Here is a 16,173-nt window from a genome sequence, read left to right as displayed (position 1 = left end):
ATGCCTTTTAAATGCTTAATTGGATCTGTTTCTACTATTTCTTCTGACAACTCATTCCATTTACACAGTACCCTTTGTGTGTGTGTGTGAGGGGGAGGAGGAGAGCGAGTAATGGTCACTAATCATCTTTGCCTCCTTGTCTCCCCCTCAAGATTTTGTGTACTTTCTGTAAGTCACTGCTCAGCCTCCTACGAGCCATGGGATAATAACTTCTAACTCTCAGCAGCATACTTGTGAATGTTTGCTGTACCCCTTCCAGCTCAATATTGTCCTTCCTATAGTTCGGCTACCACAGGCTACACAAGTGCAGTCTCACTAATGTTTTGAACAGCTGTAACATGATGTCTCAAAGGTTCATTTATTATCAAACTATGTATTCATACAACTCGTGAGATTCCTTTTTTCCAGGTAACCACAAAACAAAGAACATGAAAGTTGTTCAGAGTGAATCAACCCCCACACAACATGGAACAAGAACATCAAACACCAAATCCCCCCTCTGCACAAAAAAAGGGAAAGAATGGGGGAAAACACAAAATATAAAAACCATAAATCTGAAAGAGTCCACTGTCCATAAACTTGCAGTCCAATCCATAGAACAGAACCACGGTAATGTCATCCTTCACTGAAAGAGAAGGACACTGCACAAGACAGAGGCCTACCCAGCTTCCACACACTGGTAGGCTGCTCACAGTTCCTTCTCTGGCAGCAATCAAAGGGAAGACAGTCGGCACTGAACCCTCACTCGCCTTCCTCATTTGTCTCGATGTCTCAATCTTCCTCAACTCTCATTCCATGTAATACACACGCAGTGCGTGGAAGAACTCATAAGGCAGGCAGCATCTATGGAAAAGAGTAAGCAGTTGGACGTTTCGGGGTTTCAACCTGAAACGTTCTTTGTTTACTCTTCCATAGCTGCTGCCTGGCCTGCTGAGTTCCTCCTGCATTTTGTGTGTATTTGATTTCCAGCATCTGCAGATCTTGTTTGTTTCTCATATTCCATCATCATCTGATGCAGGTGGATTGTGTCATCCCGCTGTACAACCCTCTCTACCCGTGTCACCAATTTCATGGAGCTATAGTTGTACTCCAGTATCTCTCTGTTCTACAGTATTCTCCCTGACTCTGATATTTACATTTAAGTCCTGTTCTGGTTTAACTTGCCAAACTACAGTACTTTGCACTGAAAACAACTGCTAGTTCACTCAGTTTTTCCAGTAATTGATCAAGAGCAGGGTAGGATAATGCATTTACCAAATAAATCCCTTGTGGGATTCTGTTTAGTATTTGAGCTGTTGAAAATATTGTCATTTGTGTTAAATATATATGTAACGGTGTTTTCCTTGATTTGCTATACATTTGACTCTGTTCAAAGCGCACAGAAGGCCAAAGCATCTCTTAATGGTGCCGATATTTATTCTGGTTGTTGTACTTTGAAAATAGAATATGCAAAGGTGAGTCTTTATGGGATGCAGCTACCTGTAATTATACATAATGTATCTTTCTCTCCTCAGCACCAACTTCTTCCTTCCATATTCCTTGGATTTGTGGATGTGGTTCTAATGGCAGCTACTTGTCATGCATATATATTCATTGCCTTGGAAAAAGTATTCAGCCCCCAATCCATTGCTCACGTAGATGAGTACTGTATTACAACCAAGGATTTTGATCAATTTTACTGATAATTTTTATTTGTGAATCACATGCTCCTTTTTCCCCACACTAGAGCCCAGAAAAAAAAATCGTAAACCTTGAAAAACTGTCAGCAATTTAAAAGTATTCATCCCCCTTTGAGTATTTAGTTGAACCACCCCTTACAGCTATTACAGCCAGTAGTCAATTTGTTTTGCACAATGTGATGGAGCAGATTTGCCCGCTCCTTGCAAAATTGCTCATGCTGTGCTGGGGTAGTTGGGCAGTGGGCAGCAATCTTGAGGTCTCGCCAGAGATGTTTGATTGAGTTAAAGTCAGGACTCCTAGGCCACTTAAGGACATTTTAGGTTCTTCATTTGAAGCCGCTCTGTAGTTGCTCTGGCAGTGTGCTTTGGGATGTTGTCCTGATGAAAGACAAGCTTCCTCTCTAAGCTATCTGGCAGAGGCTAGCATGTCTTTATTTAGGGTCTCTAGCAGCATTCATCTTTCCATCTATCCTGATTTCCAGTCCCTGTTGCTGAAAAGCAGCCCTATAGCATGATTCTCCCTCCACCATACTTTACAGTAGGGATGGTGTTACCTAGCTGATGCGTAGTAGTAGATTAGCGCCACACGTACAGCTTGGTGTTGAGATCAAAAAGTTCCACTTTAGTCTCATCCAACCACAAGACCTTCCACATCTTTACAGTGTCTTCTGAGTGATGCTTTGCATAATCTTTATGGGCAAGGAAATGCTTTTTTTTAAGCTAGTTTCTTCCTTGCCATTTGTCCATAAATGCCCTTTGTGCAAGTTCTTGGAATTTGTAGAGCCATGAACTTCATCTCCAGTTGTGGCCACTGACTTCTGCAGCTTATTCAGTGATTTGGTATCACAGTGGCCTCTTAGAAGTGCCATTCTTCCGTGTCTTAAGTTTGGAGGGGCGGCCTGACATAGGCAGCGTGGCTGTGGTTTCATATTTTTCCGTATTTTCAAGATGGACTGCACTGAGCTCAGGTACATTCAGTGCCTTTGAGGTGGTCTGTACCCTTTCCAGATTTATTCTTCTCCATTATCATTTTCCTGACTTGCCTTGGATGCTCTCTTGTCCTCATTTGGTTGGGTCTGTTGAAAGTCTATACTGTTGGACCTTACAGAGAGAAGGCATATTTATTCTTAAAAAGATAATCCTCCAGTTTTCTGCATTAACAAATTGGATGAGTTGGCACTGTATATTGCACCTGAGGAAAGTTAGCATATTCATCACAAAGGGAATGAACACTTTCTCGGCCTCTTAATTCTGGTTTTTCATTTTTTGTATATTATTTTTGAATTTTTCTTTAGATTTGATGTGATGCACAATGTTTTCTAGATTGGCTCAAAGTAATCCTACAACTGTTTATTAATTTCCATAGACATTACCTGACTTTCTGAGTTCCTCCAACATTTTGTGCGTTTGCTGCAGGTTTCCAGCATCTGCAGACTTTCTCATTGTTTATGATTTCCAACTTCAATGTATTTTAAATTTAGAAAATGAGACAGTAAATGTGAAAATAGTTGTGGGAGCTGAATATTTTTGAGAGGCACCATATTCTACATTTGCAAACCCAGACAAGGAACGTTGACAGCCTGATTTAATTATAGCTAAGATTAGCTGTTGGGGCCTTATCTTTCCAGCAATCACTTGTTTTGCAACTGGCTGCTGAAGAATTTTTTTAAGCTTTCTTACAAAATCCTAATGCATTACACTAATCTTCCAACAGGCATCATAATTAATTACTGTGTTTATTCATTGGTAGGGTTTGCCTATTGCTGTCGGGGCAAGCATTAGTCTGCTAGGGCGGTGGTGAGGTTTATCAGAGCAGCAGCAGCAGTCAGGTGGTGAAGTGGATTCAAAAAGTGCCAAGGGACAGTGTGTTCCAGTTTTTAAATTCAGCAACAATGAAGGAACAGCAGTATCTTTCTTTTGTCTTTTGAGTTGAGTGATCTTAACGTATTTTTGCTGCCTTCTTCCTTCTATTGGTTGGGCAAAGGCTGAACTGAAGAAACCATAGCAAGTTAATACTATGCTTCACAGTCACAATATAGAGGGGATGTAATAATTACAAGTGCCTCAGAATTGGTGAACCTTATAGAGGTACCAGCTCATCGAGTGTTGCTACAGCAACAACCTTGCAAGACCAAAGAGCCAGTTGTGGGCCTCAGAAAGGATAAGATGAGGGAACACAAACCAATCCTCAGAGGAATCAGTAATGGAGAGAGAGAGCAATTTCATGTTCCTGGGTTTCTCCATCTCTTGAGACCTAACCTGGATACAACATATTGATTTAGTTATGAAGAAGGCAAAACAGCAGCTATATTTCATTAATAGTTTGAGGAGATTAGGTTTGTCAACTGTCAAAAACTTCTACAAATGTACTGTGGAGGTCGTTCTGACTGGCTGCATCACTATCTGGGGAAGATAGTGTGCAAGATCGAAGTAGGATGCAGAAACTTGTGAGATTAAGGATCAGCACCACCCAGGACATGCCTTGTTCTCATTGTTGCCATCAGGCAGGAGGAAGACGAGGCAGGAACAGCTCCTTTCCCTCTGCTGCTCTAAAGAAAAAACCCAAGTTTGTCCAGCCTGTCGTGATAGCACATGGCCTTCTAAACCAGGCAGCATCTTGGTAAACCTCTTCTGCACCCTTTATGAAGCCTTAACATATAGTGGGGCAACCAAAACTGTATGAGTACTCCAGATGTGGCTTAACCAGAGTTTTAGAAAGTAGCAAAATAAAGGCAAGCATTCCATGAGCCTTCCTACCCACTGTATCGAGCTGTGTAGCCACTATCATGGAGCTATGAACTTGATCCCAAGATTTCTCTGCTCAGCAACACAGTTTGGCTTATCTTCCTTGCTCCTCTTAAGTCATGTTCTGTGTCTGTCTGAAAGGATGAATAGGATAGGTTGAGTGAACTTGGCCTTTTCTCCTTGAGCAACAAAGGATAAGAGATGACCTGATAGAGGTGTACAAGATGATGAGAGGCATTGATCATGTGGATAGTCAGAGGCTTTTTCCCAGGGCTGAAATGGCTAACACAAGAGGGCACAGTTTTAAGATGCTTGGAAGTAGGTACATGGAGTTTAGAAAAATAGAGGGCTATGGGTAACCCTAGATAATTTCTAAAGTACGTACATGTTCGGCACAGCATTGTGGGCCAAAGGGCTTGTATTGTTTTGTAGTTTTTCTCTGCTTCTATGGATGAAACCGGAGCACCCGGAGAAAAGCCATGGCAAGAACGTACACATGCCTTAAAGACTGCAGTGGGGATTTAACCCTGGGTCGCTGGTACTGTGAAGTGTTGTAATCACTACGCTACCGTGCTGCCCTCATTCTAACAGCCATATTATTAGCCTCCCTGGGGTGATTTTGATTTTGTTAACCATTTGAAGTTTGGCTCAGTAAATTCTGGGCCATTGTCACTTCAAAGTTACTTCTTTCAGATGTAAATAACTTGTATTCTGTTGCAGCCAACCCGTCTGAATGTCTTTAAGAATGATGCTGATACCTGGGATTATGTAAACCCTAACCCTGGTAGACCAGGTAAGGTCATGTATAAGTGTGTTGCCGGTATTCTCTCTTGCACAACTGATCTTTGCATCCTGCTTTTATTCAAATTTGTTTCTGTTTGCAAACCTATATCGGAACCTCTGACCTTTAGCCATTGTCAATTAGAGTGCAGGGCCAAGTATGTCTTAGTTTTATTTATATATGTAGAATATAGGGATAAATTCAAATTTGGTTTGATACATGCAAACTGTCAGTCTGAATTTTTTGAACAAAGTTGGCATTTTAGCACTTAAATTTGTCCACTTTTTAGGTACTTTTCCAATTTGCTAAAGGTGAACTGCTTTTTATACTCTTGCCATTGGTGGTAGCCAGATGAACAAGTATGTCTCAATCCCTCAGTTTTGTATCATTTTACAACTCTTTGGAAACCACACCTCTGCCTCTGGGCTGTTGGGTGTTAACAACTGTCTTAGTCCAGACGAGAAAATCTGCAGATGCTGGAGGAACTCAGCCGGCCAGGCAGCATCAGTGGAGAAAAAAACTGCAGTCAGCATTTCAGCCCGAAATGTCATAGATTGCCATAGATACTGCCTGGCCTGTTGAATTCCTCCAGCATTTTGTGCGTGTAACTCCCTAATTCCTGCTACTTCAGATATAACTTTGGCCAAGCTCTGGAATTCTCTCCTTGTACATCTGTTCCACATAGCAATGTGGAAACTCTTCTATGTTGCTATGCTGTGAAATACCTGGGAACTGAAGTTTCTCCAGCTTAGGACATATTTAGATGCAAGTTATCTCCATGGTTAATTTTAACTTCACTGAAGAAATGTTCTTCCTCTCCATTGCTCTTCTCCCCCTCTGAAGTCAGTAACTTGTTCTGTAATCCATGTTATTTTCAATACTGACATGTTAGTGTAGGTTTCAGCTACAGTTCAAATCTTTTGCATGTTGATTTATTAAAGATAGTCAGCGATGTGATACGTTAAGAATATCATATGCTTTAAGTGAAAACTATAGTGTTTTCAAAGTCTTAGTGCATCCCAAAGGGAGAAGAAATTGAAGCTGTGGAATTGCTGTGGAGTTCCTCAGTCCAAGTACATTTTCATGTGAATGAAGCCATTTTTCATTTATTCCCTGCTCTTTTTGATTTGAAGACTTAATTTAAAAACTAGTCTTATAAAGGTTTGCCTTTTTTTGACATAGCAGGTTATATACAGTACTGTGCAAAATTTTTGGGTACATATATTTAGCTAGGGTGCCTGAGACCTTTGCACTGTACTGTAGTAATTTTATGTATTGCACTGTACTGCTGCCACAAAAATAAACAGATTTTGTGCTATATGTGAGTGGTAAAACTGACTCTGATATGGCTCTCATTTGTGGACTGAGTGTGGGAAGGGGGCAGGAAGCAGGGAATCCTGGTTGGAAAAAGAGGAAGGGAGAGGGGAGGGAGCAGGAAGCACCAGAGAGACATTCTGTAATAAACAGTAAGCCAATTGTTTGGAATCAAATGGCCTTCCCTGGTGTCTTGGCTGGGTGTGTCTGTACCCACACCCCAGCACTCCTGCCATCTGTCCCACAGCTTCCGTGACATTTCAGCACCTTTGTTACTTTGATTATCATAGGAATTGGGATTAGGTATAGTTGTGGAGATTCAGCACCGACACTTCATTGTTAAGATTTGAATATTAGCGAGACTGAATAACATTTTTTGTTGCTTCTCTGTTATCCACTGGAGTCTTTAGGCTCTCAAGTTTTTCTTTTCCCTAGCTAAGCGTTAATATCTCACTTATTAAATCAACATATTTGCTGTCATCTTTTTCAGATGTGCAATAGACATTGTGACATTGAGGCATCTTCAGGTGTCATTTTAGTTAAACAAAATTATTTCCTTCAGTCTTGGGATGCATCCTGTAATTTGGACTCATACAGTTTAGCTATAATGCTTGGTAGAAAGTAAAATCGAGGAACAAGAAGTACTCGTCTTTTTTGTAACTCCTTTGCCCGTTTTGCAATTTACTAACTCAATGACAGTTTATAGGATAAAGGTTTTTGTTAACATTGGCCCTAATCTCTTAGATAATGGTTGAAAGTCAAAGGTTAAATCTTGAGTCTACACTGAGGTAAGCTTCCAGCACTGGTGATATTGGTTATCTGGTCCTGCCACATTGGGGGGGGGGGGGGGGGAAGAGAGTACAGTTAATGATTGGTGTGAGCAAGGTGATAATATAGCTGTCATTCCAGCACGTAGCCAAATGCAAAGCTTTCTTTTGATATATTTCTTTCTGGACATATTTGAATCTCTATACATCTGCTCACAGCAATATCTAAATACATATACTGCATTGTGAGAGCTACTTGCACTGAATTGTACTTGTCATAATTGGGTTTTCACTGTATAGGAAAAATGTTTATACACCGCATTGTTTGCTTCCTTGGATATCACTGGAGGCAATTTACTATCAGTATTCCATCTTAATTTAATATTTTTCTCAGACTTGTTGCATTACACTTTATTCATAATTTCAAAATATTTCCAAGCATTTACCAGTGCCTTTAAAGTACAGATCAAATGTTCTGTCGAGGCAACTGACTAATTGGCAGGTTACAACTGAACCTTTTTAGTTTAAAAAGGGATTCTACAAACAATTTGTGCTCTAATGTTCGATAGAAATTTTAGTGATAACACTGCAGTCAGCGCTGTGTTTTTGGGAATTGAGGCTAGTAAGATTTGGCTTAACTACTCTGCTTGAATTTCTGAAATGACTTGTCTTCTGCAGTTCAAGTGCTTACACACCTCAGGGGATTTTTCAATGATTATTGTGAATTTTTAGTATAATGAACTTAAATTTATTTCCACGTGGGAACGCATTACTAAATATTTCTATAATACATTTGTCCTGTTATTCCCTGTGAACAGTTGATTAACTCTTTGTGTAACTGAAAGTTTCAAATTTAGTAGTTTTCTGTTTGGGTTTTAACAAATGCAAACTCATGGTAATAAACAATTACTTTGCCAGTAGTGTACTGTTAAAATGAGCTGTTTGTGAATTTGGTATGATGTTGATTTATAGTTTTAAGATACCATTATTATCAGTGAGTGTTCTTTCTTGTTTCCAGTCTTATGAATTTTAAAAGTTTACAGTTCATGATTGGTCAGTAACAATAAGCTGCTTGATTTGATTCAGGGTTTGCATACTAAAGCTTTCTCCAATTAGCTGCATTAAAAATGTTATTCTGAGATTTCAATACTTTGCATTTAATTAATACGGAATATATTAAAACACCTTCACAATATCTCAACATGGGTTCTTACATAGATGTACTTGTGACTACCAGTCTGACTACTATCTATTTTTAGCCGCTCATCAATGGCGTGAAGTGAGGGAATTCATTTTGTGGTCACCTCAATTCTTCAGATATTCAATCTCACTTTCTGAGTATGGATTTCAACAAAGATGCCTATCAATTTTCTACTGATTTGTCGGAGCAATAACCTCTCACCTCATTGCTTATCAGAGCAAGGACACGCCGTACATTTTTTGCAATTTTTCATATTTCGCTCTCTTCGCCCAAGATCTTCGAGCATCTTGAAGGGTGAAGATTCTGCAAATGAATGTATTGTATGTATAAATGCTATTTTCATGACTGTCCTTTGCTGCCCTGTCAAAGTGGGCTAATTACAGAGTAATACCTTTTTTTAACACGTACAACAAACTAGAGGAACTCAGCAGGTCGGGCAGCATCCGTGGAAATGAGTGATCAACGTTTGGGGCCGAGACCCTTCATCAGGACTGAAGAGGGAGTCTTCTTCAGTCCTGATGAAGGGTCTCGGCCCAAAACGTTGATCACTCATTTCCACTGATGCTGCCTGACCTGCTGAGTTCCTCCAGCTTGTTGTATGACCACAGCATCTGCAGTGTACTTTGTGGTTAGTACCTTTTTTAATTCTGTGTTTCTTGCTTGCATTTTAGTTTCTCACGGTTTCCACCCTTCTCAGTATTTCCACAATAGAAATCATTTATCTGTAGGAGTTTTGAGTGTTCTTCACAGAATGGGATCTGCCAAGTACTCTGGATCACCTTGTTTACACTGTCCCTTCAGTCATCTGCTATTAAAGGGAGCCTTGAGATTGGACAAACAAATCTAAAAGGGGATTAAACAACGGCTGTCTTTATTTGGTGTTACCTTGAACTATGATGGTAGATATTTCTAATTCAGCAATAGTATCCCCTTAATATTGTCAGTCTTGTGTTCTTCTGATGAAAATGTCCCCAGCAATTGGAACATGGTACCAGAATTATTTCCCGTTTGTTTAAAAGTGTTGAAACTTGGTTTTCTCTGAAGTGCCTATCAATGCCAGTGTGCTAACCAGAAATCGAAGGTTGCTGGAAGCTTATCCTCCTCATACGGCAAACCTTCAGCCTTTCCTCAACAGCCTCTATTCACTGACTTCAATACAAGACGCTCATTTGTATATACACTCGTAACGGTGAGCATTACCAACGCTGGACGTCGGCTGCACGCACAGCTTGTCACGTAGCTAGCACTGCGCAAAAGGAGAGAGGGAGAAATAATCCATGTGATCAACACTGTACTCACAAGAAAACATAATTGAGCGAGGACGTTCTTCAAGCTGTCAAGACCATGAAATACCTGAATAATTCACCTCAAATATTTCCCGTTTTCTCTGTCAATCTACCTCACGAAACCTCTAACAAGATGAAGACACTGAAATCATTCATCTACAAAGCCTCCTCTCCCTATTAGCTGCAGAAAAATGTGACACTTTCTCATGTCCACTGAGACCTTGTAGGTTTTTATTCCACCGGTACAGATGCTATTTTGCATTAAATACTCCAGTCATACAGAATCAATGAAGGTTCCTTCCACTTGACAGACAATTCTACAGCCAGAGAGCCTTTTACTTCAGGAGAAGTCTTTCTGATACCATCTGTAAGCAGGTACATCAGTGATAAGGGTATATAAGCAGAGCATGAGGGTAGCAAAACATTAAAAACTGGACAGTTGGAATTTATAATGCCCAGCATTTCAATTTCTGTCATCCTTTTGTCACGTATGGAGCAGCATGTCACTTTTCATTCGTTGTACTTTGAGAATCAATTTTAACGGACTATTTAAATGACAGGTAACTAAAACTTGAAATATTGCAATTGTTTATTTGCGGTGGAATGGGCAAAAAAAACTTGTAATGGGAAGTAACTTCAGGCTCTCATGCTTTTCCAAATATAAAAACCTTCCATAAGCTGAAAGGAGGGTAAAAGTGCATATAAGACATCTGAGACTTAAATTGCTTCAGTGTAATAATCCTGATGAGTGGGAGGCATAAGATGAGAAGTTTTTAAAATGGGAGATGGGGAAATAGTGGCAGGGTTGCCTAGTGGTTAGCATGACACTACAGTACAGGCAACCTGGGTTCAATTCCCCCCCCCCCAAACTGCCTTTAAGGAGTTAGTACGTTTTTACCGTGACTCTGGGTTTTGTCCCACAGTCCAAAGACATACTGGTTGTTAGGTTAATTGGTCATTGTAAATTGTCCCATGATTAGGCTAGGGTTTAATCAGGATTGCTGGATGGGCATAGCTCAAGGGGCCAAACGGGCTTATTCCACACTGCATCTCAATAAATAAATAGTAGAATAATGGTATTTAAAAATCAGCTAAGTGCTGTTTGTTCCAGTACCTCATTGTCTTGGTGACAGAGCAGTCTAACACCAAGCATGTATCCCAGAGGTTGTCCCTGTGGAGGATTGCCAACCCAGACCTCAGTCATTCAGTGCATGTCAAAGCCAGCCAAAAAGTGGAGCTGTTGGCATTGCTCCCACTTCCTGGCTTTTGTATCATTCCTTTTGAGTGTGATGTGCACTTCTGCCTCCACTGTCCATTAAGCTGTGTTGTGCAATTATCTGGGTGATTTGGGTAGGGAAAATATCCTGGTTTCCACTTAATTCCATTTGAATCTTTGTCATTAGTTATCATACTCTAGGCATCGCATAGTGTTCTTCAATGAAATCCCACGGTCTCCTGTTTGATCCAAAGATACAACATTCATCTTTGTTTATAGGTAGAACTTCCTTTGGCGAAGCTAATACAGAGCTTGGCATATAAATAACCTTCCCAAACTTCATTAGAAAACTTATGGAATAAACAAATGCAGGGGTGGTGGAATTGGCAGGTTGACTAGTATTTGTGCAGGGAGGAGTAATGTTCAAACTGATGACTAGCTGCTCCATCTTGTGCAGCTCAAATCTGGTGAGCAGGAAAATCGATCTGTTTACTGAACGTCCCAAAGTAACAACGTGACACAAGAGAAACAGTGACATGGTGCTCCTATAGCAAGCTACACTAGTATTTGCACTTTCTTAATTTCAGTCCAATGGTAATGGATTTTATGTTGCCTCTACCTGTTTTGAACATTATCACCTCAAGTCCCAAATGCTTTTCCAGGTTTGTCCTGAGATTCATCCTTTGAGATGCCTCTGCTTATGTATACAAATATATGCCGATCCAATTGTCTATGTTCCATTATATATGTATGGGCAGGGAGTGAATTATTTATTTCTCACATTCAGTAATTTTCTCTTCAATCACATTTCTAATATATCACTGACTTCTGGTGATATTAAGGGCCTTTAGTTTTCAGCTGGGCTGTTTTTCTCCCCACCCAAAAGCATCTTGCAGGATAGGCTGAGGAGGGAAGATCTTGCAACCAATTGATATCTGGACCAACTTTATTTCTGCCAACTCTGATACCATTTCTGAAATGGCAAATGATTAATGGTTCCTAGCTATCCCCTGACTGGTTTCTGTCTTGTAAGATGCTTTTTTGGGTTTATATAGCCTTTATAAATCATGCAGGCTTGAACGTAGCAGTGACCGTGAAATGCATGAGCAGAATTTCAAAGTTCAGCCAAACCTCTGTGGGTATGTGAACTCTTAACTGAAATGAGCTACTTGAGAGCCCTGGTGGTGCTATTACCATGGAATGGATAAAAGATGTTACTGAGCAGATGTAATTTCCATCTGTAAGTCATAAATGATAGAAGTTTGAGCACTCCAAAATAGAAAGATGAGGAAATGCAGAGGACCTGTGGTTTGTCGAATGCCAGATGAAGTGTGATAGTCTTTGAGGTAACTGCAAGGTCTGTGTCTGCTGTCGCTTAGCTCAAGCTTGGGCTCAGTAGTGGATGTGCTTTTTTGCTGGGGGAGGGGGTATTATTGTCTTGCTGCCATTTGCGTGCTGGGGGGATACTTTAGGGTTCTCACGTTTAACTGTCATTGATTCTTTGGGGCACTTCTCTGCTTTCGTGGATGTTTTGCAAAGAAAAAGCATTTCAGGATGAATATTGTATACATTTCCCTGACATTAAATTGGACCTTTAAACCTTTGAAATGCTAATCCCAATTTAATAACATACCCTTATGGGAATTAGAGCAATAGCAAAATTGGTTACTTGGTTAATAACGGTGATAGATTTCCCTCTATATTAGATTAACTCTATATTATGCAGATAACCTCTACATAAACTGATCGCCCTTCATGTCAGCTCTGCTTGTGTGATGGTGGGTGATCTTTTCCATCCATTGCTTTCCTCCTCTAGTCCTCCAACCCTTGCCAAAAAATCGTCATTTGCCTTGATTGTTTGTGTGATTGAGACTCCGCAGTTGACTAGGTAGTGAAAGTTAAAAGATTCATTGACCTCTGGAACTTCAGAAAATGTCAAGTTTCCTTGGCAGTCAAGTTGTTTGACCTTGAGGCTCAAGAGCAGAATTTGGCCATTTGGTTAATCAGATCTGCCCCACCATTCTGTCATGTCGGATTTTTTTGTCCCCTCAACCTATTCTCCGCCTTCTCACTGTAACCTTTGACACGCTTACTAATCAAGACCTTTAAATACACTCAATAACTTGGCCTCCATAGCTGTCTGAGCCAATTGGTTCAACACCCTCTAGCTAAAGAGATTAGGAAGAATTTCTGTTCCAGATAGATGTCCTTCTATTCTGAGGTTGTGTATTCTGTTCCTAGAATCCCCATTCTATCCAGTCCTTTCAGTATTCTCCGCTCATTCTTCTGATCTCCAGAAAATGTAGGCCCAGAGCCATCATAAGTTCCTCATACCTTAACCCTGGATCATTCCAGTGAACTTTCTCTGGAACCTCTCCAATGCTTGCATATCCTTTCTTAGATTAGGTGTCCAGAACTGCTCTCAATACTCCGAGCAGTCTGACCAATGCCTCAGCATTACATCCTTTTATGTTGTAGTCAATAGTTTGCGGCAGTATTTTTTTTAAAAACAGGTTTGGGTGTATTTGGTTAGAGAGCTGCGTGAACTCCCTACTTTTCGCGTCAGTGTTTGCTTTAGGGTAGATTTACTGTTTTTGCATAAAGTACCGGTAAATTATTTGCACTTGAGTTTGAAAAGCCGCAGGGGATATGCAGACAGACAGTGGCTTGCTGACATTGAAGCCAAGCCTGACCTCGCCCTCCCTACAGCTTGCAAATTTCCAGTCAAGGTTGCAAGAAAGTAATGTTAGAAAGCAAGTCCCAGTTGGTTCTGTATATGCTTCCCAATCGGTCCTGAAATTTGGCTACCTCAGCTCAGTTTTGGTGAAATATAAATAGATTGAATCTACGGATTAATTCATTCCAGTTGCTTTTTTTCTAAACTGCTCAAATACTTTAGTTCTGCTGAACTTTGAATTCAAGCTTTTTGCAGATACGGTCACTGGCTGCGTTTGATCAGTTAGACCCCATAATACGGCTTAAATGTCAGATACAGACACGTTAGCATTCCATATTCACTTGCAGATCAAATTTCAAATCTGTGTTTTACATTATAGATTATATTCTGAAACACAGCCCATAATGCAATAACTGTATTCTACTATATGGGTGGTGTTAATATTTGCATAAGCAACTGACACTTGATTTTAAACTAATTTACTTGGACACTTCAGGATATGTGCACACAGATTATCAAATGAACCAGTAAATTTGAACGTTGCATCTTGGGGTTCAAACACTGAAGACAGCTTTCCTTTCATCACTTCTCACATGATCTGGTCATCAAGTCTTTCGTATGTTAATGTGTTTCTTCTGTAATTTCCTCTGTGCTGTAAGCTTAAATGCAAATAAAGATTATGATGTGTAGAAGAATGTTCTAATTGTAATCTTTTGTTTCTATGATCATGTACTGTAAAACCTATGAAGCAGGGTTGAAGTTTCAAGCCTGTGTTGAATCTTCTTGCAACCGTATGTTTGATGGAGAGCCATCTTTCAAACCATTTGTTGCTGTTTGAGGCATAAAAGTGGTAAGATAATGTTCACTTGGACCTTGTGCCCTAGCGCTGCTGTAAGTAGACATTTCTGTATTAGTTCTGTCTTATTCTGCGTACTTTCGAATTGACTTCTAGTAACTGTTTGGTATTATATCCTTGGGGAACGGTACTTAATCTTGTGCTGCAGTTGGGACTTCATGTGTAACAGTTTTACTGCTTTTCTTTATTCCCATTGTATGTAATGGCTTCGTTAGTTTTCTGCTTTATATTCCAGAGCCTCCGAGCAAGCGTTCAAGACCACCTGCCTTGCTTGGCGATGCTCCATCCAGCTTTGGTGAGTGGATCATGCTAGAGAAAAATCCCTCTACTAAACAGTGTGTTCAGTTTTATGTATTATGCTTCAATGGGACCATAACAAGATGTGGGAGCAAAATTAGGCCATTCGGCCCATGGAGTCTGTTCTGCCATTTCATCAGGCTGATCCATTTCCCTCAGCCCCAGATTCTTGCCTTCTCCTTGTATCCCTTCATGCCCTGACTAATGAAGAATCTATCAACCTCTGCTTTAAATATACGTGAAGACTTGACCTCCCAGGGTGCCTTTGGCAACAAGTTGCAGATTCACCAATCCCTGACTAAAGAAGTTCCTCTTCAAATCTGTTCTAAAAGGACTTCCCTCTCTTCTAAGGCTGTGTCCTCTGGTCCTAGACTCCCACCACCATAGGAAACATCCTCTCTACGTCCACTCGAGAAGACCTTTCAACATTTGATAGGTTTCAATGAGGTCACCCCTCATTCTTAATACCAGTGAGCAGAGCCTTTCAATCCTGGAATCATTTTCGTGAATGTCTTTTGTACCCTCTCCAATGCCAGCACATCCTTTCTTAGATAAGTGGCCCAAAACTGCACTCAATAAGAACAACTTCCTTTCCATTTTGAATTTTAAAATGTTTACGTGCTCAGTACCTCTGGAGCTTCATATTCAAGATTAGATTGCTTTAGAGTCCTAAATGTTTGCCCTTTTTGAGCTTGACCTTGCTGAGAAAGGGATAATATCTGTACTAAATTAAGCCATAAAATGAAAGATGAGATCCAAATCCACTGAATTTAGCTGCTCTTGTCAAGTGCACAGGATGGAATTGGTTGTGCAGTAACCCTGTCCCAGGAATGGGGCTGTGCTGTCCTCTCAGACCTTTTGTTTGCAGTACCCCTGGGGCAAAATAAAATTATTGAACTCAATTGTAGGACTCGTTTCAACAGAAATACAAAACCTTCCTGCTTTCTTCCCTTTAAATCCAGATTTGGAAAAGTAAAATCCAAATTTACTGGCTTTTAAGTTGGTAATGGTTGACAAAGTGAACTTCAGATATTTTGGCAGATCAGATTTCATGTGGTTCTCTGAAATGTTTTAATGGATAACTTTGGTCAGATGTCTCCCTTGGTATTTAGGCACACTTTACTTAGGCAGTACCTTCCCTAAATTACAGATGTATTGAAGTTGCTGACCCCTTGTGTTAAATTTTCTTCATTCTGTTTTAAACATAGTATTGATTTGTCAGGAACTGAATTGGCCAACTTCTAGAATCTACAAATTTTGTAGCAGTATTGTTCACCTCAAGCTTGGCTTTCAACTTCTATCATATTCTACAAAATAGTGAATATTCATGACTTTCGAAGTACATTTATTATCA

The 16,173-nt window shown here is 40.1% G+C and overlaps 1 protein-coding gene across 1 annotated transcript in view; it reads left to right on the top strand.

Annotated features, from left to right (window-relative positions):
- The window catches only part of LOC140716496 (heterogeneous nuclear ribonucleoprotein L-like), a 42,039-nt gene that overhangs the window by 10,485 nt on the left and 15,381 nt on the right, over positions 1-16,173 (top strand). The window contains exons 5-7 of the mRNA XM_073029280.1: positions 1,360-1,454; positions 5,145-5,217; positions 14,758-14,817. Coding sequence (XP_072885381.1) covers positions 1,360-1,454; positions 5,145-5,217; positions 14,758-14,817 — 228 coding nt within the window. The remainder of the gene's footprint in view (positions 1-1,359; positions 1,455-5,144; positions 5,218-14,757; positions 14,818-16,173) is intronic.

This window comes from Hemitrygon akajei, chromosome 25 (assembly GCF_048418815.1).
Source record: "Hemitrygon akajei chromosome 25, sHemAka1.3, whole genome shotgun sequence".
In the NCBI taxonomy this organism is placed as follows: domain Eukaryota; kingdom Metazoa; phylum Chordata; class Chondrichthyes; order Myliobatiformes; family Dasyatidae; genus Hemitrygon; species Hemitrygon akajei.
Note: the sequence above shows the minus strand (reverse complement) of the source record. Positions and strands in the feature narration are given on the sequence as shown.